Genomic DNA, 27,469 nt, shown 5'->3' with positions numbered 1-27,469 from the left:
TTTCCTGAGGGATTCATTCATCAGTGCAGCTCCGCAAACGCTGATTTGCTTCTTGTTACTGATAAATCAATTGGCATATTGAAAACACATTTCCGTTATTGATCCGGATACTGTGTTGCTGTTCAACAAAGGCTCCTGACACAAACCTGCTGCTGTTGTTTTGGGATGGGTTTTGTGGCAGGGACAGTTTGATGATCACACTGTGTTCTTGCTGAGGCTGCAGTCGCTCATATGATCCGTAGGAAGAAGACAGAACCAGATATACATTTTCCCATGATATATATTTTAGCTGTAAAATGTGTTCAGGCGACTGTAAAAAATGTCCTGAGAGATTCTATGTATAATGATCCAAAATGTGATAATAGAGATTGTACTGAGGCATTTTGAAAAAGGAAATGGAGTATAGAGGCGTCTTTGTGTTTGTTATTTCTCCGCTCCTCAAATTATATGTATTCTGTGTGTGTGTGTGTGTGTGTGTGTGCGAGTGTGTTAGTGTGTGTGTGTTTGTGTGTGTGTGTGTGTGTGTGTGTGTGTGTGCGTGCGTTAGTGTGCGTGTGTGTGTGTGTGTGTGTGTGTGTGTGTGTGTGTGTCCTGTGACTGCACTTGTGTTGAATAATGACAGAAATAGCAGATACTTGCTCATGCCAGCAGCACCAATCACAGAGGAGGGAAAATACAATGGTTTCCTTGGCAACCCCGACTTCAGCCCCCGACGACTCCACCCCAACCTTACGCCCCCCCCCGCCCCCCACCCCCCACCCCAATCCGCCCACAGCAGATAAGAAAAGTGCATCAACCTCAGCGCATAAACACACACTCTGACACATACTGCATGCATTACCAGCCTTAACGAGGTTCAGTGTGTTGTGCGACCGCGTTGGGTCAGTGATTATTCTCAGCTTCCTTTTTCCCCATTTAACTGAACACAGGTGGGCTGTTTCATGCTCAACTACAGCTGCTGATCTAATAATGTTTTCCATTGTGATCTCAGAGCTCATCAGAAGGGGGAGCTCTCTCATTTATCAAGTAACTGCAACACCTGGAATCCCAGAAAACATCCTCATTGCACTATTGCTCACAGAGCTGGACTTTAGATGATATTTACTTCTTTATACGGTTGCACTGCTCTGTCGTCATCATAGCTGCTAGATGCATGTTAATCAATCAGTCAATTCAGTCTTTAAAGTGAATATGTCTGAGGCAAAAAGTATAAAAAGCAATACAGGACTGAGGGGGGAAAAGCTTGTCTGTCAGTGTTCAGCAGTGTGCTGTTGGATGAAACTCGTTGTTCCTGCAAAAAGAGATCCTGTTTAAGCTGACGTCAAATGTCCAGGGGTAACTTGAGCTGGAAAAAATATTTTGCATTATTAAATAGAGAGTTGAATTGCTTCACTCTGGGCTTCATTCTCCCCTTTTTTTCGACCAGTAACTGAGGGTTCACGTTATTCTCAAAAGCAAATTAATAATGCTATAAATTTTAATGTCTATATTATCTACTTTTTATCTTCTATGTACACCAGTATTTTGACTTTCACGCTCAGTAGTCAATAGCTACGTTTATAAAACATGTGGGTAGCCAGTATCTGACCAGAGTTAAATCAGCTTTTCTTCCGTTTTATCCTCCCACGGTTTATCCCCCTCCCAGCGACATCCACCTGGAGGGTCACCTCGGACTGATTTCTAACACCCAATCATGCACCTCAGCAGATGGGGGAGTACGAGCTGACCTCTGAGCGAGATTGTGCATCCTCTCATATTTCAGCTATTCACAAATTGTGCTAAATTTTATTCAAATGGTCCGGCTGCAAGGAAAAAGAGCAGTGATCCAATATATATATATATATATATATATATATATATATATATATATATATATATATATATATATATATATATAAATATATCTTAGGGTATGTTTAGTCTAATACGGAGCTGGAGAGAAAGAGTGTTGATCTACACGCTCCACTACCTTCTTTAGAGTTATTAGAGCATGTAGATGTTGACATACAAACCTGTCTGACTTTGAACATTTATTCTGCAGCACTAAACAATACCGGACCATTTCAGACACATTTAACACCAAATAACATATTTTATTTAAAGAAATACAGATTTTACAGCCAAGATTTGAGTGTCATGACAACACTGCATGAGTGAAATCTACTTTTATAGAGCTGACTTTAACAATAAACATAATAAGTGCAATTTGGAGTCCTGACAGCCAGAGAATAAACTAACCAGTGACAGTAACTGGTTTGTACCGTTTGATTTCCCAGACAAATGCATTGGAGTCCAAACAGAGACAGTAAGGTGTCTCTGTCGGCTCCAGGTTGGCACTATTATGCTCTGCACACACTGAGTCACTGATGAGCTCCGGGACGCTGTCTGTCTGGGGACGAATAATAACACTAAACCTCGAAAAGGAGCCAAGACTGTAATAATCATTTTAAAAACTGAGGAAAGCATAGTTTCTTGCAGGATTTGAGAGGTTGCTGCTAATTCACAGTGTCATTTTTGTATCACTTCTATAATATGTTATACCGTATTCTTTCTTTTTCAACATGTTTCAGATTTGCAGAGATTCAAGTAAAGTTTATCACTCTATTACTGACTGGAAAAATACATTGCACCGCGTCAAGCCCACAGATGCTCGATGACTCTTTTCAAGGTCACACTTTTTTTTTGTGAGAACATCACGACTGCCCTTTGAGTTAATGTTTTTTATTCACTTACCAGCTGTGACTGGTTTAGTGTCATTGGACTGATTCCATCATTCATTTCTGATTAGTGTAGAAATGTGTATTTCTGGGGAAAAGACATACTGAATGACTTTATTTTTTTGTTTTTGACATTTTGAAACATCCAGTTGTATTTGCAGCAGTGAGGTGAGATGTGCTCGGTTGAGTCACTGAGTGATCCACAGGGACTTTGCTGCTTTACACTGCGGCACGGCACAATCTTCATGTGGTCGAAGGACACACAGCTCAGAACCACACCAATGGACCCAGGTGACCAGAGGGAGGGGACACAATGGCACGAACACCTGAAAGCATGATTCAATCCAATCAGATCTGGGTCAACTTTCCGAGAAGTGCTGATTACATCCATACACAAACTTAATATCCGCTGTGGCACTGAACACTTTCAGATACCTCCCAGTTATTGATGTTAATCTGGCACCTGGTAAAAATTTACTTAAAGTGAAATTCCGGCATAAAATCATCCCAGGTTCATTTTCGGCAAATGCACTCATCAAATAAGCCATCGAGTATCTATGATAAGACTCTTACACATTATCCGAAGCACCAACAACCTAGTTTGTGAACCCGGAGTTTATTAAAAGAGTGTTTTGAAAGATTTACCAACTGGCCCCTATACCAGCTCCTCTCATAGTAAAGTCCATTCCAGTCGATTACCAAAGCCCCGTGCTGGACATGTGTCAGTGTTAGCCGCATTAGCGATTGTTAGTGACTGTCCAGGATATCTGCATTAATGGTTGTTACACAAAAAAATTGTCTTGATGGCTGATTTGATGAGTGTATTTGCCGAAAAAGACCTTTGGATGATTTTACTTTAATTGTTGGACACACCTCATTTATCTGCAGCTCTCCTGGTTACTTTGCAAGATGGCGAGCTGCTCTAAGGTGACTGAAACCCTGAGACAGAGTTAGATGAGAAGATTGATACCACTCTCATATCTGTACAGCAAATATAAATATGTTAAATAGCCTGCAGCTGGTTAGCTTACCTTAGCATAAAGACTGAAAAAACCCCAACCACAATGTTTGCTAGAAAGTGCAGATCTCTGCCAGGTGAATCTCTCTTCTCCTTTTTTCCTCCTCATACGGGAAACAAACTCCAGTCTCAGGGGGTCAAGGGGCCAAGTGATGTGCTCCATCTCCCCTCCCAAACAAAGAGAGTTGAAACATATTCAATTGTCCATCCTAGCTTTGTAAAGGGATTGTGTCTAGATGGTAGCCCAAGATTTAGAAAAGTCTTGCGAAACGGTTAAGATTCGGCACTGAACTCAGAACCAAAGGTATTGGACCATAGACTTTATAAAACAGCACTGAACTTAAATGGCTATGGTTAGGTGCTCGGGAAGTGAGTCTTGCTAGAGTTTTTGCATGTTTTCATAAATCTAGGGTTATCTTCTACACGCCCACTGTAAAGGCCAAAAAACAGCGCCATCGAGCGGATCCCCAGACTGTCCCATCCAAGACTTTCTGTGGATTCTCTTATTTCTTGCATGTCTACTTCAGTATCGACTCCACATGAATAATGAGCGATCTCAATCGCCCCCATTGACCTGAGTCAACACATTTGCACAGTCAGAAGCAGTGGCAGCTTTATTTCCTACATCCCTCAGGGAGGATGCACACTCCTGCAGAGATATTTATGGATGAGAAGCCGAAGATGTCCCTTAGGTGCTAAGAGCTGGTGAGAAACGTTACTGTATAGGACACTTTACCCCACTGTCCAATTACCAAACAAAGAACACATCCATGGGTTAAAGCACAACACGATTTTGATGGATTTGTGTGTTGAATGTGTAGAATGTTTGCAATTAAGTATTATAAACATTTAAAACTGCTCTATGCTTGAAATGGTGCTTTGAGTCCTGCCCCTCCAGTTAAATACATTTTGCATCACACTCCTCTCTCTCTCTCTCTCTCTCTCTCTCTCTCTCTCTCTCTCTCTCTCTCTCTCAGTCCTGAGTAGCATTAACATTTATTTATAATTTGACTGTTAACCCTTCATGCAGTTACAAAACATTGGATGTTTATTTCTGTAACTACCTCTTGTGAGAGCAACACTCAGATATACCGTATAGAGCAAACTCAAAGGATGTCCCACAGCCTCAGTGTCATTTTTATAGAAACCAATCAGTGCAGTCAGCTGATTAATGGCTGTATCATCAAGCAGAACCAAGGCCGAGCCCTTCACATCCCATCCCCTCTGTAAGTTACCCATCATACATCACAGGTCTCTTCTCCACCGATAAGGACAACATATTTGCATTTATATCATGGTCCCTTTTTCCACTCCTCGCTTGCTTCAGGAAGCTTGAACTCAGCGGTATTAGATGAAAAGTCAATATCCACAATAAACATGAGCACTCAGCCCTTTGATGGAAGTGCATTTACTGTTAGTGAGCATCTGCACAGTTGAGCCCAGATACATCTTCACGTACTCCACCTTTCACTTTTTGGTTTATCCAATTCGATATTATGGGAGTGGGTGTAATCTGTAACTTTTTATTTCTCATAAGAGGATTATTCTCTTTCTCTGTTCGGAGAAAAAATGTGTTATGTAACAAAAGAGCTCATTCTTTTTAAAAACAAAAAACAATATCTTAAATTAAACCTTGGTTTTTGACCCTTGAGATTATTTTATCATCATTATTCAAAACAGCGATTGGTCCAACAAATCCATTTAAGTCATGAGCGATTTCTTATGTGAATACATAATATGTACAGAGATGCCGTTTGCATGTGGACTTTGATCTCTTCTCTCCCCGCAGGCAAACATCAAGGCTCAGCCTGCAGAGATTGGGGAGTGATAAACATGGAGGCATAGGCTCAGAGTCTGCAGGTGGATGCAGGGGTGGAGGGTGGATGGGATTATTATAATACAGCATTAGCTGCAGTGAAACGACAAAAGAGTCTACAGCCATGCTAGTGGCTCAGTGGGGCTGTACTTAGGCACAGCTGTGTGTTGAGCTCAACACTAATGTCTAATATTAGCTTTTAACTCAAATGTTCAGGAGCTATATTTGCCATCTTACTGTAGCATGTTAGCATGCTAACATTTGCTGATTAGTGCCAGAAACAAAGTACAGCTGAGGTTGATGGGAATAATGGTAAAAGTATTCATACAGCACTCATTGAAATCAGTGAGTATCCAATGTCCATTCAATAGTTGTTGAGATATTTCAGTCTGGACCAAAATGGTGGAGAGACCAACTGACATTTCCATCCCTATAGCAACGCTGCAGCAATTTCTTTCTTGTATACATCTTTGAGACCGCCTTGACAACAGCTATAACACTATTTCACTCTCAGTAGCCGAGTTTCCATTCAATTGTCAAGAGAATTTTAAGATAATTTATAAATGTTGTAAAAAACAAATGCCAATTGGGAGTTAGGGCTACTTAGGAACGCATAAACTAGCGTTCAGTGCAGTTTCATTACTCGCGCTTCCCGTATGGCTGTAACCCATCAGTGAACATCTAACCCATGTACGCAATTGTGAGAGGTTTTAAGGGATTTCATTGAACTGTCTAAGTTTGCAGTGTTTGCACGAGTATTCGTCATGTTTCACGCTGACGAATGGATGAAAACAAACTCATATAATATCCAGTAATAATAATAATATTGTCTTTCAACAAAGGCAAAAACTGTTTTATCAAATTTGACCTTTTCTGATGCGATACTTTAAAATGTGTATAAAAATATGTGAATGGAAACATGGCTAGTGTCACATTTGTCCCTTGTTTTGAAGAAAAACAAAACTGACTAATGAGGCTTAATGACATATTTTATATGGTAATATATTTTCCTGCAAGGCAGTTTAATTACGTCTTAAAGCAGCTGAAGGCCACAGAGTAATTAGTGAAATAAAGAGCTATTGTGTGTTAATATCACACTCGCTCACACTGCACAACCTATTCTCTCTGGTTTGACAGCTGATGAAAAGCATCAGTCACTCTAACTGTCGGCACGAACATTAAGTGACAAAAATTGTCATGACTTATATATTCATGAGAAGTTACAAATGCAAGAGGTGTGCAAAAGTGAAACATTGACACAGCCACTTGACATGTCTTTAGCACACTTTGTGAGCTTTTCTCTCAGTCAAGACAACTGCAGTCACTCAGACACAAGTGAAGTATTTACTGTACTCTCAGGCCTCATCTTTCCTCTCCGCAGCCATCTTGCTCATGTCTTCTGTCCTTATTAGAGCCGGGGAGAGCTGAGTCCTGCATGCCGGATGTTTTGAAATCCAGACGGATGCTGCACAGTTAATAATGCAAGCCAGCTGTCAGCGGTCAGAGGGATGAAAAACTGCAATTCAGCCGAGCAGCCTTCAAGCTTCAGCCGGGCACACAGAGGATCAACAACCTAAAACACGGCTCGCCTTCTGCCACAGCAGCACACGCACAAGTTTACAGTAGCTGGCTGTTTTTTTACAGGCCGACTGTAAAATATAAAAACACAGATAAAAGCAGTAGATCCACATTTAGGGAAAGATGTTTATTTGCGAATTTTGAATGAGAAGATTGATACAACTCTCATGTCTGTTTGTTCAATATATGACTGATGGCACATTTAAAAAAGCAGAGTGTATACCTGCACACTTATCCCCAACTTTATCAGTAAAAGACAAGAAAAGCACTGAGGATCATTAGTGTTGCCGACTGATCTCCATGATATAAGTGGCTGCAGTTCAATGATTATTATGGTGATATGACTTATTATATCACTTTTATTTTATTGCATTATGGTAACCATCAAGATTGGTATTGCATTTCAAATTGTTGCTTTATGTTTTGTTTATTTTGTAATGTACTCAGGTCTCTTGAAAATGAGATCTCTCAGTGGGACCTATTAATTAAAGGGTTATATATTATCTCTTCTCTGTCAAATGCAGTGACTGAGCTTTGAGTCACAGTATGACAACCTTATGTGTGATCAATCATAACGTTTTTTTTCCAACTAACCATTTATTATGATCAAAATAAAAATAGGACTATTTACGATTAGCCAGTTACATCCTGTAACAACATGTGTATTATACTCAATATATTTTGAATAACTAAAAATAAGGAGCTTAACCCAAAACTTTTTAAATGTGATTCAAGCTAGAGCACAAATAAGCATAAAAAAGGTAACAATAGCACAAAAAATAATAATCATCTAATACAGTTCAGGGATTGTACAGTTAACATTTTGCTGTAGATTTGTTTGTTCAATAGGGTAAAGGCAGATTAGACAAAAGACATTATTTAAAGGATTTATATTTCTTACATCATAAGCAAACTAGGAGATCTATCTCTCTGTGTGTACAGCCGATTCAGATGTAAAAAATAACCTCAGAAGTAAAAATCCATTAATCAGGTTACAGAGAGGACAGTTAAGTACTCGAGGGCACCACATCTTCCACGAATCACAATGTTTTACTGTGTCTTTTTGTAAGAGAAAGAGTTTTATTTGCACTTGTCACAGAGCACACAGCTCCGTGGAAATAACCGCAGAAACAGGAAGGAATTGTAGTAATGACCCTGCATTAAACTCTCTTCCCAGGAAACAGAGAGCAGAGGGCTGTGATTAATAGAGGCAGCAGCAAGAGGAGCACAGTCGAGCCTTTTAAATCCCTCAAAGCTCGCCATAAGGCTGTTCTCAAAGCTGAAGATTATTACAGACTGATACAGGCACGAAACGAATCTGTTAATTTACAGCATCCCTCTCTCTCTCTCTCTCTGTCTCTCTCTCTGTCTCTCTCTCTCTCTTTCTCTCTCTGTCTCTCTCTCTCTCTCTCTCTCTCTCTCTCTCTCTCTCTCTCTCTCTCTTTCTCTCTCTCTCTCTCTCTCTCTCTTTCTCCTCTCTCTCCCTCTCTCTGCAGTGTGGATGCCCCTGGACCTTATAGCCATTATCCTGATACAGATGTCAAACTGAAGGTGTCCCAGTAGCATTGCAGCTTTCCAAATGAGTCACCTCATGAAGGCTCCCTGCAGGCCAAAGGCAACATTAATTGAATAGTTGGAAAAAGGTAAAAAAAGAGTGAAACAAAAGATAAAAGTGAAATCAATTGTCAGCAAAGTAAAATTAGCAATACCACGGTGTAAAAGTATTCTGTTACAAGCATTGTTACCCAAATTCAAAATAATAAAGAGTAAGTTAAAGCTGCTCTTCTCGATATTTTGATATAAATAATGGATTAGACCACACGTGATGTGGAAAGTGTCGATGTTTTACAACACACGTCACAGTTACCTTCAGCCCTACAGAGATTTGCAACATTTATTCAGCTCATTTGTTTGGTTTTCATGGCTCACCAGCAGCCATTTGTGACAAAGAAGTCCAAAAAAGTCTAAAATCCACTACCAGCTATTGGCAGACACACACAGTTAACGACTAGCTGGTGAAAACAGTGGATCATTTGGCAGCTCAAGATCCAAATATTCCCCTTAAGAGTTGGTGGAGCCCAAAATAGCCACAAAAGAAGAAAAGCGATTATTCGTTATGTGGACACAATCACAACTCCTCGTGAATCATAATGCTGCTCCGTAGCTGCTGAATGTTTAAATAGGTATTTGCTTACACATATAGTTTAATCAATTTAGAAGGTGATTATATGTCAGTCTTGTGATTACAGCTTGTTTCCGCTGCTGCAAAGTCATTGAAAAAGCCTAGCATCGACAGTGCTAGCCACCACACCACCCAAAGTAACAAGCAAGGTCAGCTGACAAATAAATAAAGTCGAGTAAAAAGTGTAATTTTTACCTTTGAAATGTATTTAGTGGATGGATGCATAAGAACGGTCACCACAGGGCACTGGGATGAAAATACATATCTAATACATCAGTCAGCGTCGTAGTCCCTTAGAACGACAAGACCGCAACAAGAAAGTGGTGCACAACCCACACAGTCACTGACTGCAGGAATTGTTTGTACAGTAAAGCTTATTCAAATATTACTCTATAAATCACACAAAAAACATGCGTAATGTTAGTAATTCATGACTACTAACTATAATTCACACATTTGGCTGCAACTTCTTTCAACCTTCTCAGAATCATAACCAACAATTGTTTTAAAAAAAGAAAATGATGTTTGGAAATGGTTTAAGTAAAGAAATAGCTTATACGTTTAAGACATGTTTACGATCACAGGTGTAAATAATAACATTAACGATGGCTGCATTGTATTGAAATGTCCGAGTAAGGCGTGTCAGTGGGACAGAGATCCAGCATGTACAATACAACCAAAACTAACCCACCAATAAGAGCAGGGACACATCTTAGGTTGTATTCCCCAACGTCATTGGGTGCTTTGGCCTTTTATTCACAATACACCCTCTGCTGAGGCAGGCCCACCGCAGGCTGACCAGAAATCAAGCAGATACCCTTTGTGATTTTTTTTCTTCTGTCCAATAAAACAATTTCTGCTTTGTGAAACTGAAAAACTCTATATAATGAAGTCATACTAAATGACATTCATGTTTTTTTTTAATATAATTTGAATGGCCAGGATCATTTACATCTATAAAAAAACAATCCAAGCCACAGACACTTGCTCATATATGTCCCATAAGTTTAAACTCTTTTATTAATTGAGAGTTTTTATAATACGTATAATCTACAGTACAGTCTGATTCCGCCCCTCAGCATGAAACTGTGCAACGCTGAAGGAGTGCCCTCTCACCTCTGATTCTTCACAAGCTGTATCTCTGCACACGAGTGAGTGTCTGGTCTTCGCTGGAAGATGTGCACATGAGAGAGCACCCAAGGGCAAACCCTGCACCTGAATAATAGATACATGCTCCAGCACCAAAGTAACTGACTCATACACTTCCTCATCATACAGCATCAGCAGCCATTATATAACCACTGCAAAGGCAGTTACAGCTTAACTATCTGTCTCTCTGTTTGTCTGTCTGTCTGTCTGGAGCTGCTGCTGCTGAATTGGCTTTTTGGGTTGACTTCCTACTTGTGCATCTGGGTATTGTACAAGCCACTCGCTGGCAAGACAGAGCTATTGAACGAGGGTTGATTAAATAGGAGAGAGTTTAAAACCTGTTTATAAAATCCTCTTATTCGTATTAGAGTCACTGCAGTGTGTTCGTGCGTGAGGTGTGCGTCTTATGCAATCAGGGCAGTCTGGTTTTGTTTTGGCTGGCACTGTGAATGCCATAGTTCAGAGGGACCAAGAGGAAGTGATGCTCGCCGGGGAGATGACCTAACTCAAGTATCTGATGGACAACCAGCTAATGATGGGAATCGAGAAGGTGTGCGACTAAATTTAGACGCAGCATCGACATGCCCATTAATCGAAGATGAGTACACTCTATTACATTAGCGGACACACAAATGAGTTGTCTGGCAAGCGGACACACACACAAACACACAAACAAACAAGAATAGATAATTGATTCCTCTCAGCTGACTGTCTTCACCTTCACTGACAACGAACCTCCTCAGTGTGTGCTCCATTATTCAGAGCCCAGAGCTGAATAAATAAAGGCACGCAGTAAACAGCCCTGATCTAATGATGCAACAGGATCCTTTTTTTAGAAAAGCCAAAGGACATTCCATCCAACTCTTTCTCGCTCTGCCACCCTCCCTCCTCATCCCATCAACGATCTCCCTTTCAGCCCCACGTCTCCTCTCGTGCTCCATCAAGGGCCTCGCAAATGCCTCCCTCCGTCTCTGCTCATGATCTGGCTGCATACTTTATGGTTAGGATTTGATTTCATCAGCATTTCATGCGAAAGTGTGGTTATGTTTTCAGGCTCCTTAATTAGCTTCTGGGTTATTATGACTCAGAGCTATACAGTCTATGCTTCAGAGGTAAGGCCACTCAGCCTCTCAATTACACTCCCTATATAGCACTTATGCTATTATAATGTAATGTTTCCATATTTAGCTTGCTGAGGATTTGAGAAAGTGCTCCATAGTGATGGGAATTATGTCTCTTTGATGGGAGCCGGATGTCATGGCTACATTCCTTTCTGAGAGCTGTTTGAAAGAGCCACATTTTTCAAATACTTTTTTCAAAGGGACGGGGGTTACTCTTTATCTTCCGGTATTGATCATTGAGATCATTGATCAACATTGTGCCTGTCATGCATGATAAAAGTGTCAATAAAGCTGATGAAGAAAACGTGTGCTGTTCATGATTCTCCCAGATGATGTATAAAGAAATAACTTGAGGGCCTCAGTTGAATATATAATTTAATAACAAAAAATCTGATCAGAGATGTTTGGCACTTCAGTACATGATCGCAGACACCGGCAAGCTTAAAGTGTCTCCATGATTTGAAAATAGGACATGATGGTAAATATCCTGAATTTTTAAAGGTCTTTGCACGGGATCGACCCCAGGTGGCCCCCACCAATAGGAGCAGGGACACTACTTAGGTTGTATTCCCCAACGTCATTGGGTGTTTTGGCCTTTTATCCACAATACATCCTCTGCTGAGACAGGCCCCACCCGCAGGCTGATCAGACCTGGGTGTGTGTCACTAGCTTCTTGGAGCCCACCTGGGGTCTTTCCTCCTTATCCATAGCCACTGGCTGCAGCGCTCAGCAGTCTCTGATGTTTCGCTGATGGTATGGCACAGAGCTTGGCCGCAGATCCCCAGCTCTTTGAGTAGACTGACAGTAGATGTTGCACCTTTGCGCATCTCGCAGCCTCTTCTTGCAGCCAGGCTTCTAGGACCACCAACTTCCGCCGCTCTGCTGGTGTCGCCTTGCTCCACAGGGGTCTGTCCTTACATAAGCCCAGACCTCCTCTTCCTGCTGAACTTGGCACACGATATCCGCATGCTAAAGTGCTGACTCTGCTTGTCGCACTGCTTCTTTTGGAGTCCACCTCCTCCCTGATGTTAGTGCTGGTGTGACAGCCCTTATGGTAGAGTCCCGGGACTCTGAGAGGTTCAGCTCCAACCTTGCTTTCGAGCATTTGAACTCCTTCCACAAGACTTGAGAGGGGCAGATCGAGAATACCATGTCCGTATAGGCTGATGTTGCTCAGACACCCTAGGGGACGCCCAACCACTTCCTCACGTAGGCGCTGATTGCTCTTTCCATCTTCTGGACTGCTGTGATAGGAACAAAGATGACAGGCAGTGGCCACATCAGTCCGGGAAGCAAGCCAAATTGGATGCACTGCAACTTTAGTTTTCCAGGGAGCATGGAGTGGTCGAGTTTCTTGAGGTCCTTGCCTACATCCTGCTCGAGTTGTTTGAACTGGCCACAGTCTTTGAGGCTTGCATCATAGCAACTCCCAAGGCTTTTGATGGATTTCTCGGATATGGTTGGTATTTGTCATTGTTGAAAAAGTGCACCACATATTATAGCACAACCCTCCCAAGGACCATCTTCCTGTTATCAATCATGGTGCCAGCCTAAGAAAACAACCCCTTGTAAACATATTAGAGAGGAGACAGACATCTCTCCACCCACCCATGTAAACCCACATATTTAAGATATCATAGAAAATTCAAAGGTGTCTGAGAATGTGTTGGGTGTAACTATGTAACAGCTTTCTGTGCATCCTGTAGACCACTGCTGCTGCTGCTGCTGCATCACTCAATACAACAATACACAGAATGGCTCTAAAGCACGACTCAGTTCCCTTCATTCATTAGAAAGAGCCGGTCAAAAGAGCCGTATTGCCACATCACTAGTGCTCCCCCATTAAGTGCAATTTAATTCACACACACATTGTGAAAAAGCATCCTTTTACAAGTCAAACTGATACTACACTATATATACTATAGTGATAACTACTCTGCTTCTTGTCTTTAGAAAGCAGAAAGCATCTTCATCTCCCACTAAAGACATTCAGAACTGTTACTTCCTCGCATGCTTTCCTCTCAGCCTCATTACAGCACTCTACTCATAAACGCAGATGCAATTTTCTACCTTCCCTGGAGCTCAATCATTGCCGTTTGACTGGAGAGCTGTAGAGAAGACCACTTCTCTCAGGCTTGATGTGCTGCCAGTGGCCACAGGCACAGGCACTGAGAAGTGAAAAGGAAAAAATGAAAGCCAAGTGCTCAGCAAACAAGGCCTGCAGGTCAGCGTTTTAACCTGTCCACTCTAGGCTTGATGGGCTCTTAGCAAAGATAACGAGAGGGACTCCGGGTCATGTTCAGTCACAGTCATTTGCGAGGGACGGGAAGTCCTCTTTGCAAAAGTAATGGGCTCTGTGTTGACTGCTGCTGCCTCGCCTGCTGCACCTCTCTGACAAAATGGCTCCAGAGCAGAGTGTTATAAGAGTGTGAGAGGCTCGTTATAAGAGATGCAAGAGAAGTAGCAAAACAAATGAAAATGAGGAGAAAGCACAGAAGGAATGTGTGGCAGAGAGCTGAATGCAGGATGTACTGCATGTGAAAACCAGCAGCACGCACATCCTCATCATGACCAGCAAGCCACTTTTGAATTCTTGTTTCTGACACAGGGAGCCAAACATTTTCAAGGATGTGAGTCACTGACTATTTAGAGTCTTTTCCTGCCTCTCCAGAGGACCTCATCTTATTGGACGAGTGAAGGGGCACGACTTTTCTTGCAAAGACAGAGGCTCATCAGTGTTTCCCACATATTTAATTAGTAGAGAATCATCTGTTTCCTTTGGGAACAGCTAGCATGCACCAGCACCTTTATCTTTGCCCTGAGGAAGGGATTAACAGGTGTTAGAGATACAGACTGAGAAATGCCTCGTCTTCCAATATCTCTGTCTCTCATTCTCTCTCTATTCAGGACTAAATTATATCCTCTGTTTTGTCTGTCTCCACATACTTGGTTGCAGAATTAATATTTCTCCAGCTTTAAATAGATCCATAACGGTTCCTTGGCTTGACAGTTTCACCTGACAGAGGTAATTATGCCTAGTTATTACAGCAAAGCTTGTAAGTCCATTAGAGACATCTTTAATTAGCAAGTGAAAACATTGTGTGCCCTGTCTCTTGATTACATCCATTTTTAATGCTCACAGCGTGGGCTGACACCTGCAGCCCTTTCTCCGCGATTTAGAGTAGTGGTCTCCCCCGAAGAAAGAGCACATGGCTAAAATACGGCCTGTTGCTAAGCGATGGGAGAATATGACGTGCCAAGATTACACACAGCTTTTCTTTTATTGAAACACGTACCGTCCATGTGGGCTCCTTCTCTGAGATATGATTGTTGAGTGATCTTGTTTCATTCCTGCACTTCTGATCAAACACAAAACTGAAAGTGTTGCCACGGAAACCAAGAGCAGTCCAGATGTAGGCCAAACAAAGATTACGGTTACTTTTTTTCCTTTTCTTTTTTTATTGCTGTTTCCTCTCGAGACAATTCCTGCATCCGCCTGTCTCAGATTTTTCAGCCCAGAGGGAAGTGATATCGAGCCCTGATGAGTTAAACACCTCACTTAGCTGCAGTTACCTGCGTCAGACACACTACAATTTGACTGATTTATATAGAACTTATACATTATTAACAATGCCTTTGATGCAAGCTGTCCTAGTGTTTACCTGCATGATCAAACCAGATGTATAAGAATTACCCTAGAGCAAATTAAAGCTGGGGTAGGCAATTTTTTGGGAAATGCTAACAAAAAGACATCAGAATTTTAAAATACAGCCCATCTCTCTCCCCTCACTGTCCTGAGCCCCTCCCACCAGACGAGCACAACACAGGCTTATGCAAGCGCTTCAGCCAGTAACCTGTGCGAGTAGTCATTTATGTGAATTGATTAATTTTTCATTTTGTGCTATTCAGTCTCTATATTCAGTATTTCCCCTAAATTTTAGAGAAAATTCCTTTAAAACAGGTCAGTGGTGGACGGATCAGTTTTCTGAATGGGCTCTACTTTACTGTGGAGTGAGCTCTGCACCGGACTCTTTTACCCAACTGCTAAATGACTAAAAAGTAATGCTTCATCCACACACTGCAAGCACAGCCAGTTTGTTAGTAAGCTTGTTTTTTACTGTGCTTTCATGCAGCACCAGTGGTAGAAACAGCTGGATGCATTCTCCAGCTGTGGTCTGATAAACAGTAAATTCCCCAACTCACCAAACTTGTAGACAAATATAGGCCTGAGTTATGATCAATGATAGTTGATTGATCTGATTGATCTCAGCGTTCCCCTTCTTGTAAAATAGTGCTTACTGCCTCTAGACATTGTGAACACTTTGTATTGATATCTGTCACCTCCCTTTATATTTTTTTGGGATGATAATTTCAATATCGCCCAATCCTTTGCCCATACTGACACATCTTTTATTGTATTTACTGTCAGACACTCTTTTAGACTGTCTTTTTTTTTTTTTTTAAGTCTGTCTTCCTTTTTGGCAGGTGTTGCCAATGCTTGAATAGAAACTTTTTCAGCTGGATTTTCTGCCCTTGAGTCAAACTTTCACCATATGAAGGGACGTAAAGTGCATGTGCGTTTGCAGAAAAGCTAATAGGAACGCGCTCTCTGAAATGATGTGACTGGCCAAAGTCTATACCTTCAAACTGATTTTCCAATGCCTAAAAACAGAGCCAAGGGGAGTTGCTGGTTTAGTTTCTCTCAGACCACTTGAATTACAATATGCTGAAAGGTCTTTATGAGTTTTTGAATCAGGAGAATCAAGTCTGGGAATAGTCTGTAGTTACTCTTTCACACACAGATGCATTCTCACTGACTGGAAATACCTTGTTTGGTTTAGGCGAGGAAGTGTGCCGGGTAGAGTGGCAGATAACAATGAGCAGGTTTGTAATTTGGTGACAAAGAACAGAGTCTCTTGCTGTTCCTTGAATTTGTCTGATGATGGTTGTTGCCCCTTTGCTGACAGAAGGGAGGGGAAAACTCTGTTTGATGCCCCGACTGACTCGGACACCTGCTTTCTCACATACAGCTCAGCAGGGTACTGTCTAGATAATGTCAGGCTTGCAGTTCATGTGTGAAAAGGGCTTAGGTTTAGTTTTTATACATTTGCAAACAAGATACCTTGCAAGCATTCACACGCCCACATCAACAAGCGTGTCCAAGTTACGTGATGTTTGCTTGTGGGGAATATTCACTGTTACTGAGCTTTATAGTGACTTTCAGCTATTTCTTCTGCTGTCCGGCCCACAGCTTAATTGTTTTGGTTCAGTCTCACCGTTCTCATGGCATTGTTTATGGCCGCAGAAGATATTTCACTCAGGAGTTAGAGACCAAAAACAGAGCAAAGAGTAGAGAGAATATGGGACTTACATTCGCCAGGTGGCCAGATAATGTTGCTCGATGCAACTGTTTGCTAAGAAGCTCACCGTATCAACTTAAAAGTGATGATGTTCAAATCTAGTTATTGCAGGTTTTACAAATAATGTTCACAAATGCAATGAGACATAAAGAGTAGGCTAATCTGACTGGGCAAAAATAAAAACCCTTTGTATTTGGTGCCATGTTGTGGACGCAGCTGCAGGTCTAACGTGCGCAGCCAGCATGGAGTCTAGTTGCATCCAGTTGTGTAGACTGTGTTGTGTAAACCAGCTGTCGTGTGCGTGTTTACCCTGTCAGCAGAGAAGCCAGGTGGAGCACAGAAAGAGCTGCGCTGTATGTAAACATCATTTACTCGGTGTGATCAGGAGATCGTGCTGATAATCCCCTCAGGCGCAGAAAGAGCTAGACAATAGTTTTCAAAATGCAGAGTTGCTTGTAACTCCAAATGCTATCATTTGTGAAATACCATCAAGTCAAGAAATGCTTTCCTGTCTGATTACAAGAGTCATACTAAACACATTACCACCACTAAATGATTTATAAGTGGTGAGGTTCTCCTTTTTAAATATTTCAATACATGCTGATGAATAAATGACCAGGACATTTGGTAGCAACTGTTTGTTTGTCCGTGTTCATGGAGAGGTGCTGCATTCTTTTATTTATTTAGTAGAAGAGCTGTATCATCGATCTGTGCTAGAAACCCCATCTGATCAGGTAGACGGAGATAAACAAGAGAAGGCAAGGCCACCTCAGATTTGCCACAGAGCCAAAGCAGTCAACGAAAGGCTGCAGGCAGTTGCCAGGCAACACTATCCCTATCACAGCAGGAAGTGGAGTCGAGCAGAACATTAATCACTTTCAGCTCCATCTCACGAGAGTCACAGCGCTACAGTGCTCTGGTCAGACAGAGGTTTCTCACTGTGCACACACTGGTCCACAGCTGTATTTTCGGCAAATATATATTTACATAAATAATCACATACATTTCTGAGAATTAATATCATATCAGTCCGTTTCCGTCCCACTTGATTTCTCAACTCAAATCTGAGGTAGTATGTCAGGAAGTTTACAGTCTAAACACGAGGGAAACAAGTTCAATCTGACTTATCTTGAGCTTGGAGAATTTATTTTGGCACGGAAACTCCTTCAAACAAATCATGAGGGATGTCTGCCTGGAGTTCAGTCTGCTTCGAATGTGTTTGTCTCACCTGCCAGAGCATATCTTTTCAAGACAATCCAGCTCCAACTGAAATGATAGCTCCTCTGCCATGTTTGTCTGTCTCACAAGGGTGGGATCCAGCTTTGCACCAGGACAAAAAACGAGTGAAGAGAGGTGCCTTTTCATCCATAAATAACCCCACTCTTGGTCAACTGAGTTTGGGATGAAATCAGTGAAAATAAGTGTTACATTTGAAAATGACTAAATTAATTAATTTTAGGGTCTGACCAATATTAAGAATCAATCCAGTTACAGGGCTGCCACAGTGCTGATCACCTGGTGTGTTATCTTGATTTATTACACGGTTTTATTGAATCCTGGATGCTGATTGGGTAATGACGGTGATGTTTTGACATTTATGTTAATTTGGACGACCAGCAGCTTCCAGTGTTTACGGAGAGGAAATCAGGGTGTCCGACCAGGGCCGAGAGGAGCACACGGCTAATTCACCGGTGTTAATGTCCTTTTGACCACTCTTGTAAACACAAGGATAAATAAGGCCGTTAAAAACGATATTTGGTTACAAAGATAAGAAGTTAGACTCAAGTTTAACACCATTAAATTAACTCAAAACATTACAACATGATTTATATTTGTAGGTTAAACAGAAAGTTTGATAGAGTTTAATAGGCAGGATAATGTAGATCAAGTTATTTCAAAACCTGTATAACCCTGCACCACTTTATATATCATCTTACAATGAGGTAATAATTCATTTGACATTTAAATGATCCTGTGTCCCCTGTTACTATAATATTCCTTTATTAAAGGTTTTCTGGTGGCATTTTGAGTAGGAGGCTACACCGGTGGAGCAGCTTATTGGCAATGCACAGGCTCTCACAGCTTTGCCAAAGCCAGGCTCTCTACAGCAGATCTGTGAATTGAGGAAAACCCGAAAAAAAATTCAAAAGGCAGCATGTGGGCGGATTCACTTGAGTAAAACATGACAAGGTTTTCCCCGCTCAGCCGGCACTTATAAAAAAACCTAATCGAATACATAAATAGATTCTGCCCTAGAAGCGAGAACGGTATGAGCAATGTGAAGAAATCATTGTTGGAAAGCTGGACAAGCTGGTGGCTGCCTGACTGACTTAAGCTCTCATCCATAAAATAATGCACTTATGTAAACAGTAAAAGCAGTATATGTTACTTGGGCTGAACAACAAATAAAAACCCACAGAAATAGCACAATTTACAAGTGTCTTTTCACTTTAAAGGGCCCTCAAAAAGTGGATGTAGTTATAAAGTGGCTTCTGTTTGTGTACAGTTGCAAGGCCGAACCAAAGAACGACCTAACTGCAGCTAAACCACCAATTTCTCCGACAAACATTACCACATGTATTACTCATTCTAGGCCCCAGAATAGTTAATAAACCTAGTGCACGAAGGGGTACCTACTTATATGGTGACAAAATAAAAATAGTGGCAGTAGTCTAGTGATTGCTAACATATTCAGCTGTCAGATGGTAGTGTGAAATATGGACCGGGACGAGGGGGAGAGAAAAAATGTGTGACTGTTTAGTATGGTCACATCCAGCCAAATGTTAGTTCAGTCCAATTAAATTATATTTATAGTGTCTAATCATAACAAAGGTTATCTAAGGACAATTATATAGAGTAGGTTTAAACCAAACTCTATGATTTATTTCTGATTTACAGAGACCCAACACTTCCCCCATGAGGAAAAGTGGCGAGGAAAACCCTCCTTTTAACCAGCAGGAACGTTGGAACAGACCCTAGGCTCCATGGTGGGTGGCCATCTGTCTTGACCGAATAGTGAATAGTGAAGTCTATTTTACCAGATAAGCTACAACAACATCCAGCCACCTCTGTTTGTCTAAACTTGTTGTATATGTGTGTGTGTGTGTGTGTGTGTGTGTGTGTGTGTGTGTGTGTGTGTGTGTGTGTGTGTGTGTGTGTGTGTGTGTGTGTGTGTGTGTGTGTGTGTGTGTGTATGACAATGAGGGGAAAGGTCAGTTGGTCACCAAGATGTTTTTTCCTGGAGGTATAAATGTTTAAAAAAGCTGACCATCTTTATCTGACCATAAGGTTGTACATTGAATCAATGACATAAAATCTGCTGCTTGGCAGAGTTGATCATAATGGACTAATGATGATGATGATGATGATGATGATGATGGTGGTGGTGGTGTAAACCTGCCAGATTACCTGTTATTTTGCAGCTGTAAAGTCATTATAATGGACAATGAATAGCATTTCCATGGCCTGTTAGACTTCTCCATTTCAGCTCTTTACAGCGCCTTCTGGGTTTGAGCGCACTGCCGCTGCCGACAACCCGTCAACCACTGCAGCAGCAGCAGCAGCAGCAGCAGCACTGCACCGCACAGAGACCGCAGCGGGTTTATGAGGAGCCAATGGGAGACTTGTCAGCTGCAGACTGCTCATTCTGTATTATCTCCATGGCTGCTGAAGACACCCGACAGGAGCCGGACCTGCGCCAATTTAGTATCTCAACAGCACGGATGTGAGCTCGTGTATGTACAGAGCAATATGTGCTGTTAAAAGATGAATACTGAGCCGCTTAGGTGGTTGTCAGTAGTTAAAGGGACGTGCGCTGTCTGCTCTTTACGTAATCTTTTTGCGTAATTTTGCACCGGGTATTGGGTGCCGCGTGGACCAGGATTATTTTGGCGAGGATAACTCTGGTGCCCTCCCCTCCTCCCTGCATCCGTTGTTGTCCTCAACAGCAGACACAGACTCATTCAGACGGGGACAATGTGGACTGGAGATACATTGTAAACAGAGCTGTTCTTTAATGAAAACCAACATCGCATCATCCCGGTTGAAGGTAGGTGGCTCTCTCGGCTTTTCCTCTCCATCTCTCGGCTCACGTTTCCATGTTGTGCTCGTTTGTTTTCGAGCAGAATGGTGCAATGCAACGTTTGTAGCTACAGCTGTCCCCCGAAATAGACAAGAACATTTCAGAGCATGGCAAAATGTAAATGTTTGCATGTATGTGTACTGTATTTATTTGTTCTTCTTTAGCCGATGTTTTAGTGTACACCAGGTTTTTTTTCAGAGAGAGAGAGGGGGGGGGGGGGGGGGGGGGGCAGAGAGATGGGAAGAGGAAGAAAATCAATGCATGTCTTCCAGGAGTGTGAATGCACATGGGTTAGCGTATATGCGTGTATTTGTTGGAAGACGCGCATTGTGCAAAGCAGCAGCAGTCGCAACACTAGCAGCAATATTGTATACATTATATGCGTGAGGAGGCTTGAGAGACAGAGGCTAATTTACATGTCCACATGGGCGCAGAGGCGGGAAGTAACCAAAATCATTTACTTATGTACTGTGCAATAGATTATTATATTTTACTTCAATATTTACCTATCATAAATACATCATGGAGTGTGGTCTATAGACCTACTCTATATACAAAGTGTCCTGAGATATCTTTCGTTATGATTTGACTATAACTTAAATTGAATTAAACTGCCTTTTTGGCATTTGAGAGGGACATAAACACTTTGTGGCTGCATGCTCCCTTATTTGCATATTAAGCTTTCATTTGCAAACCAATGGATAAGATCATAAAATCTAATGCATTTCTAGACACTCATACAATGCAGTTATATTAATTGCCACAACATTAAAATACTGGTTAAAAGGCGCCACTGTTCTCAATGAACACAATGACTTACCTTACTAATTCAATCAAATAACAGCTAATGTTTGCTACTTTGTGTTTATTCGTGACCATGCAGGTATATTTAGAAGAGTAGATGAAATATAAGCATTTATGTTAATCCTGTGGACCATAATTAAACATGTTTTATATCTTTGTTTACAGACATGACTGATGTAAACAAAACGGTTAACAGCATCTGAAACAGCAGCATCAGTTATCTAGTGTTGGTCCCTGTATTAACAGACTTGTTCAATGTGGGAGTGACAGCAAGTTCATGTGTTCACTGTTTACATTTGTGTCACAGATCTCCGTTGTGGTACGGTTGAGATTTGAATACTTGCCCCCTGTGGCATAAGTGTGTCCATGTGTGTCTCTACAGAGCATGATATTTACTTCTATCTATCTATACATTGTGTACTTCTGTGTAATAATAATAATATATTGCCTTTGTTTCTGTTTTTCAGCCTTCAATCAGCAATGCCTGGGAATCCTCCAGCTGCTATTATATGCTCATACGGGATCGTAGTAAACCTTTCTAGCATTTAAAAAACAACCGCTAGCATGTTGCAGCCGTCCCCCAGAACAGGTGACTGCCTGTTGGAAACATTACCTCATTGGAGTAAGCGTCCGAGATGGGTCCTCTCCCTTGCCCTCTGCATGGTTCTCCTCTGGCTTCCAGGGTCAGCGGCGTCTACCCTAAATTGCCATAAGACATGCATCTGTGCCTCAAACATAGTGAGCTGCTCCAAGATGAATCTGACCACTGTCCCGGTAGGTCTACCACTCTATACGGCCGTGCTGGATCTCAGCTACAACGAGATAGTGCGGCTGCGATCCGAGTGGACCCCGGTCAAGCTCCCAAAGCTCCATAACCTCCTCCTCAGCCATAACGGTCTCCACTTCCTGTCTTCAGAGGCGTTTCTGTATGTGAAGCACCTGCGTTACTTGGACCTGTCCTCCAACAACTTGCAACTTCTAGATGAGTTCATATTCGAGCCTTTGGTCAACCTGGAGGTCCTTTTACTGTACAATAACCAAATTTCCCAGATCGACCGCTCAGCCTTTATCGGCATGATCAACCTTCAGAAGCTCTACCTAAGCCAGAACCAAATCTCCCGCTTCCCCTTGGAACTGGTCAAGGATAAGTCCCGCCTGGAGAAACTTAGTCTCCTAGACGTGTCCTCCAACAAGATCAAGATGTTATCAATTGATGAGCTCCAGGCGCTGCCTGCCTGGATTAAAAATGGCCTGTACTTCCACAGTAACCCTCTACTGTGTCACTGTTCTCTCTACACACTCCTCGCCCATTGGTACATTCGAAAGCTCAACTCCGCCGTGGACTTCAAAGACGACTACACATGCATTCTGCCTGGCCCGCAAAAAACCATAGTAGGTGTTTTTGATCTCAGCGGTGAAAATATGAACTGCAGCACATTCAAGGAGGATGATCAAGAGGCTTTTCTGGAGCAGAGGCTGATTCTTAGCTGTGACACCAAACACAGAAACATGTTAAAGACCTGGATGATGCCTGGTAATGTGGCGGTGACAGCCGGAAGCAACCAGACAGCCAAAGTCTTGCCAGACGGAAGTCTACAGATTAGTACGGTGAGGACTGACGACTCTGGGACCTACACTTGCTTTGCAACGAGCGAGTCCTTCAATGAGACGATCTACGTGGTGCTGAAGGTTCACAACTTTACCATGAATGGGGCCGGGGATACCCTGAACACAGCTTACACCACCTTGGTTGGCTGTCTTGCAAGTGTGGTGCTGGTGCTCATGTATCTTTACCTGACACCATGTCGCTGCTTCTGCTGCCCCAATAAAGGAAAGGCTCGGGGTGAGGACAGCATTCACTCGTCCATGCTCAGCGTGACACCGACCCACGAGGATCCTGGTCTCAAGGCTGAGCTGAAGAGGCACGTGCCGTTTATAGACTCCAAGGACTTGCAGGGCCAGAACGGCAAGCTGAACCCCAATGGGGATGAGGATGATGACGATCTGGGAGCAGAGGCTGGTTCTCTTATGAAGGGTAAGAGAAAGAAGTCAGTAGCAGAGTCCATCAGCTCCGTCTTCTCAGACACTCCCATGGTGGTCTGAGATAAGACCGGCAAAGACAAAGGATGTCACACGACTGGTACAACCAGAGCCATGTTTTTGTTCATGTAAACTGTGACATTGGAGGAAATAGAGCAAGGATGTTCATCTGTAGTTGCTGGCAAGTGGAAATAAGGATTTCAAAGGGATAATTAAAAAACTGTGTTATTGCCGACCAGGACAATAAGCAGGACTTTTCCAGCATTTTAATCTGTAGCACTTAATATTCATACTGTGAAGGAATGGCAGTGTATATGTACCGTGGAAACTACTGAAGTCTTATGACAGGAAAACATAGATGATATATTGTTAATATCAGTACTCAGGAAGTGATCCATTAAACTGATTAAGTGGGGGAAATACATATGATACAATGCACTGGTTTAAAATTAGATTTGAAAAAAACATAGTATATATTGAACCCATGACTGACTCCTAATTGTATTTATTACAAGAACTAGAGTAGATTGCATCTTACCTAAACATTAGAGATTAGATATATTTACCCCTCCTCTATCAACACAGGGGCTGATAGACAGGTCACCGTCACCAGGTTATGAATACATCTGTTGTTATTAATCATTTCGATCATCTATAGAGAATCAGCATGCCCTAACCCCGCATTATATGAGGTCTTAGGAAAGCAAAAAGAGAAAGCAGTAGCCCAAACAATATATTTAGAAGCCATCGCAGGTAACTATCTATCTTACTTCATAGTGATACTTGGCTGCATTCAGATATAGTTCTTTAGACCGATGTTTATTCATATTCATAGTCATATGTGTAGCAATTTATGTTAAAGGATCAATTTACACAGAGGTGTGGTATAAAATAGTTACCCAGCTCGAAGCAGATCATTGCTTATATATGAATTGTATATCTTAATGGTTGCCTCTTAGTTATTGCACATCTACAGTATAACCCAAAAGAAGCCTTACACAATTAAAAACATGGAAGGCCTCCAGCAGATACACATTAGATGCAGGGAAGTGTTTTGTCCTGACTGATTATCAACATCTCAATTCTTTTTCTACAGACAGTTACCGTGGTCCTTACAAGGACTGATCGACTTAGGTGCCACTTACTGCAGAGTTTGACTCTTCCAATTTACAGTATTTCTCTCAGTAACATGAGCAAGAAGTTAAATACCAAGCTAAAAGCTGCGAGCGTCAGTTTATTTTAATCTTTCCTGTATGTAAAATGTGTACCTTACACTAAATCCAGAAATATTTGAATGTACATTGCTTGGAAAAAAACCTTGGTGTTTTCACATGTCATAAATTATGTGGTAGATTTAAGTATTTGATCTTGCATTTTGCTCAGATTACAAGTGTGACGCTGTTTTGCCCTGTGGTAGCTAGAAAAAGCTGTACGTTGTATTAGCAAGTAAACATCGGAGTGTTATAAGAAATGATAAAGAAGACACAAACATCCCTAGTGACTGATGGGATAAGTGTTGGATCAAAGGAATACACTAGAAAAACAAATAGATAGATCCGCACACTAAGTAGCTCCCGTTAGAAGGAAGTTGATGCGATAGTGACGTTTCCAGCCCCTGGCTATTTCTCAGACTTCTGGATCAAACACACCACACTGTCCCATAATACCCTCTAAAGGGTTCCTACAAAAGATTATAAACAATGCTGATGAGGCTGGACATTGTTTCGACAGGCTGTTTTTAGAGTTTGTAGCTTCTGAACGGAAACCTACGTAACACAGATAAATCTGAAGTATCTTAAACACCATTTGTTTTTTACAATTATGACTGAATCTTTCGTGAATCGAATTTACTACGTGAGACGCCTCAACGCTGCTGTGCATATATTACTTAATGAGGTTTAAAACAGACATAAACAAGAAGGGTGATTGGATTAAACTGTGTGACGTTCATGTCATAATACAACAAGGCTAGCCTGGCGCTAATTGCATCTTTTGATGGGATGCAGCTTCCCTCCTCTTTCTATGTCTTTGTCTCTTTTAGCAGGAGGGGAAAGGTGTTATCATTAGTCACAGCAACACAAAGCCAGCTCTGCCGGCTCCCTGTACACTGACAGCCCCAATTCAGCCCAGATGTGTTTGCTTTGTTTGTGTACCTCTGCCATTACGAGGCTGCCGTCAGTGAAGTTCAAAAGCAATCATTAAACCGGGCAAAGCATGCAATGCCCTTTAAGTAGTCTTTAATTTGTTTATGAGGGAAATGCCTGTAACTTTCATTGAACATTTGCTCTCCTACTGAGTCATATGAAAGTATAAAAGCTTGGAAAGAATAATGTTAGAATTTCTTGCTCAATTCCTTTTTAGTTTTCCACCTCAAAACCACAGTGCACATAAAAGCATATAGGTATGTAAAATCACAAACAGAGGTCAGTTTAGCTCTCAAATGATCACCTTTCTGAGTGCAATAGGTTTTTACGCAAATTAATGTTATATTCACAGTTCTGTCTTCTGTGTGTGGGTGAGAAAAGGAAGTCACACTTATCCGAGAGGTGGTGTGTGAATCATTCCACTCTCTCACTCAAAGGAATACCAGGTGGAAAAATAGCCAAAATACCACAAGACGCATTAAAATAAAGCCACATTTAGCACTACTTCTGACAGGCTGCCATTGACGAAGAATCCACCCCATTTTTATGTATGCGACTGCTAAATGTTGGTCTCTAGAATTTAGATATATGTGCTGCTCTCAGCTTTCTCATCATGGGCTCAATCCTAAACCTTTTGGATTTAAAGCCACTTAAGGCAGCATCAGTTACAGAATCTGAAATGGCTAAAACTCAAAATCATACACCAATGTTATGGCCCTTGAATAGCACACCGTGAACTGCCAAACCGTCAAGATGATAGCACGCGTTTGCTCCAACATAACCCAGTGTCAATCGATTTTAATCTGCCATTACTAATGGGCTGTCTTCTTCTCCGGGTTTTCACTCAAATTACACGTTTCAGTTCTGTACAGAGAAAAACTAAGTGCTATTGATGGTCCTAACATAGAGAAGAAGAGTGGCTTTGTTCTCTCCAAAGCAAATCTGCCTTCCTATATATATCTATATATACAGTATATACAGTATATATATTAAGACTCGCTTTTCTGTGTTCAGTATTGATTAGTTGTGTTATGCTATGTTCTACCAGTGTACTGACTGTATTCTTGTATAATCTGATGTTGTTGATCATTTTTGCATTTCGTCTACCGCTCTGCTACTGTTGTTGTTTCAACATTCAAGTCTTGGACCATAAATGTTTATTTTTTAAGGGTTGGGGTTTAGTTTTTTATTGACATATGATGTATTTTACACTTGACTCTGCTGAACAATACAGTTAGACAGAAAATATCTATTGAACGTGTAAAAAAACTGCATAAAAGGAAGGCCAGTTTTGAAATTACTGATTCATCCTGATGGGCAGTGAGTATGTAGCCGCCAATTATTTTCAGTCAGTATCATAAAGCCATAAGGTCTTCAAGAAGAAAGCACAGCTTTATCAGATTGGTGGCTGCGTCAGATGACTTTATAACAATTAAAGTAAAAACCTTTCTGTCTATAA

The 27,469-nt window shown here is 41.5% G+C and overlaps 1 protein-coding gene across 1 annotated transcript; it reads left to right on the top strand.

Annotated features, from left to right (window-relative positions):
* Positions 1 to 20,890: 20,890 nt before the first annotated feature.
* amigo1 (adhesion molecule with Ig-like domain 1) lies at positions 20,891 to 23,929 on the top strand (the record flags this gene model as incomplete). The annotated part of the gene is made up of 2 exons (XM_083919588.1): positions 20,891 to 20,989; positions 22,294 to 23,929. The coding sequence occupies exon 2, from the start codon at positions 22,391 to 22,393 to the stop codon at positions 23,927 to 23,929; it is 1,539 nt and encodes a 512-aa protein (XP_083775714.1). The 5' UTR covers positions 20,891 to 20,989; positions 22,294 to 22,390.
* Positions 23,930 to 27,469: the final 3,540 nt, after the last annotated feature.

The sequence above is a fragment of the Echiichthys vipera genome (genome assembly GCF_963691815.1).
Source record: "Echiichthys vipera genome assembly, chromosome: 9".
In the NCBI taxonomy this organism is placed as follows: Eukaryota; Metazoa; Chordata; class Actinopteri; order Perciformes; family Trachinidae; genus Echiichthys; species Echiichthys vipera.
Note: the sequence above shows the minus strand (reverse complement) of the source record. Positions and strands in the feature narration are given on the sequence as shown.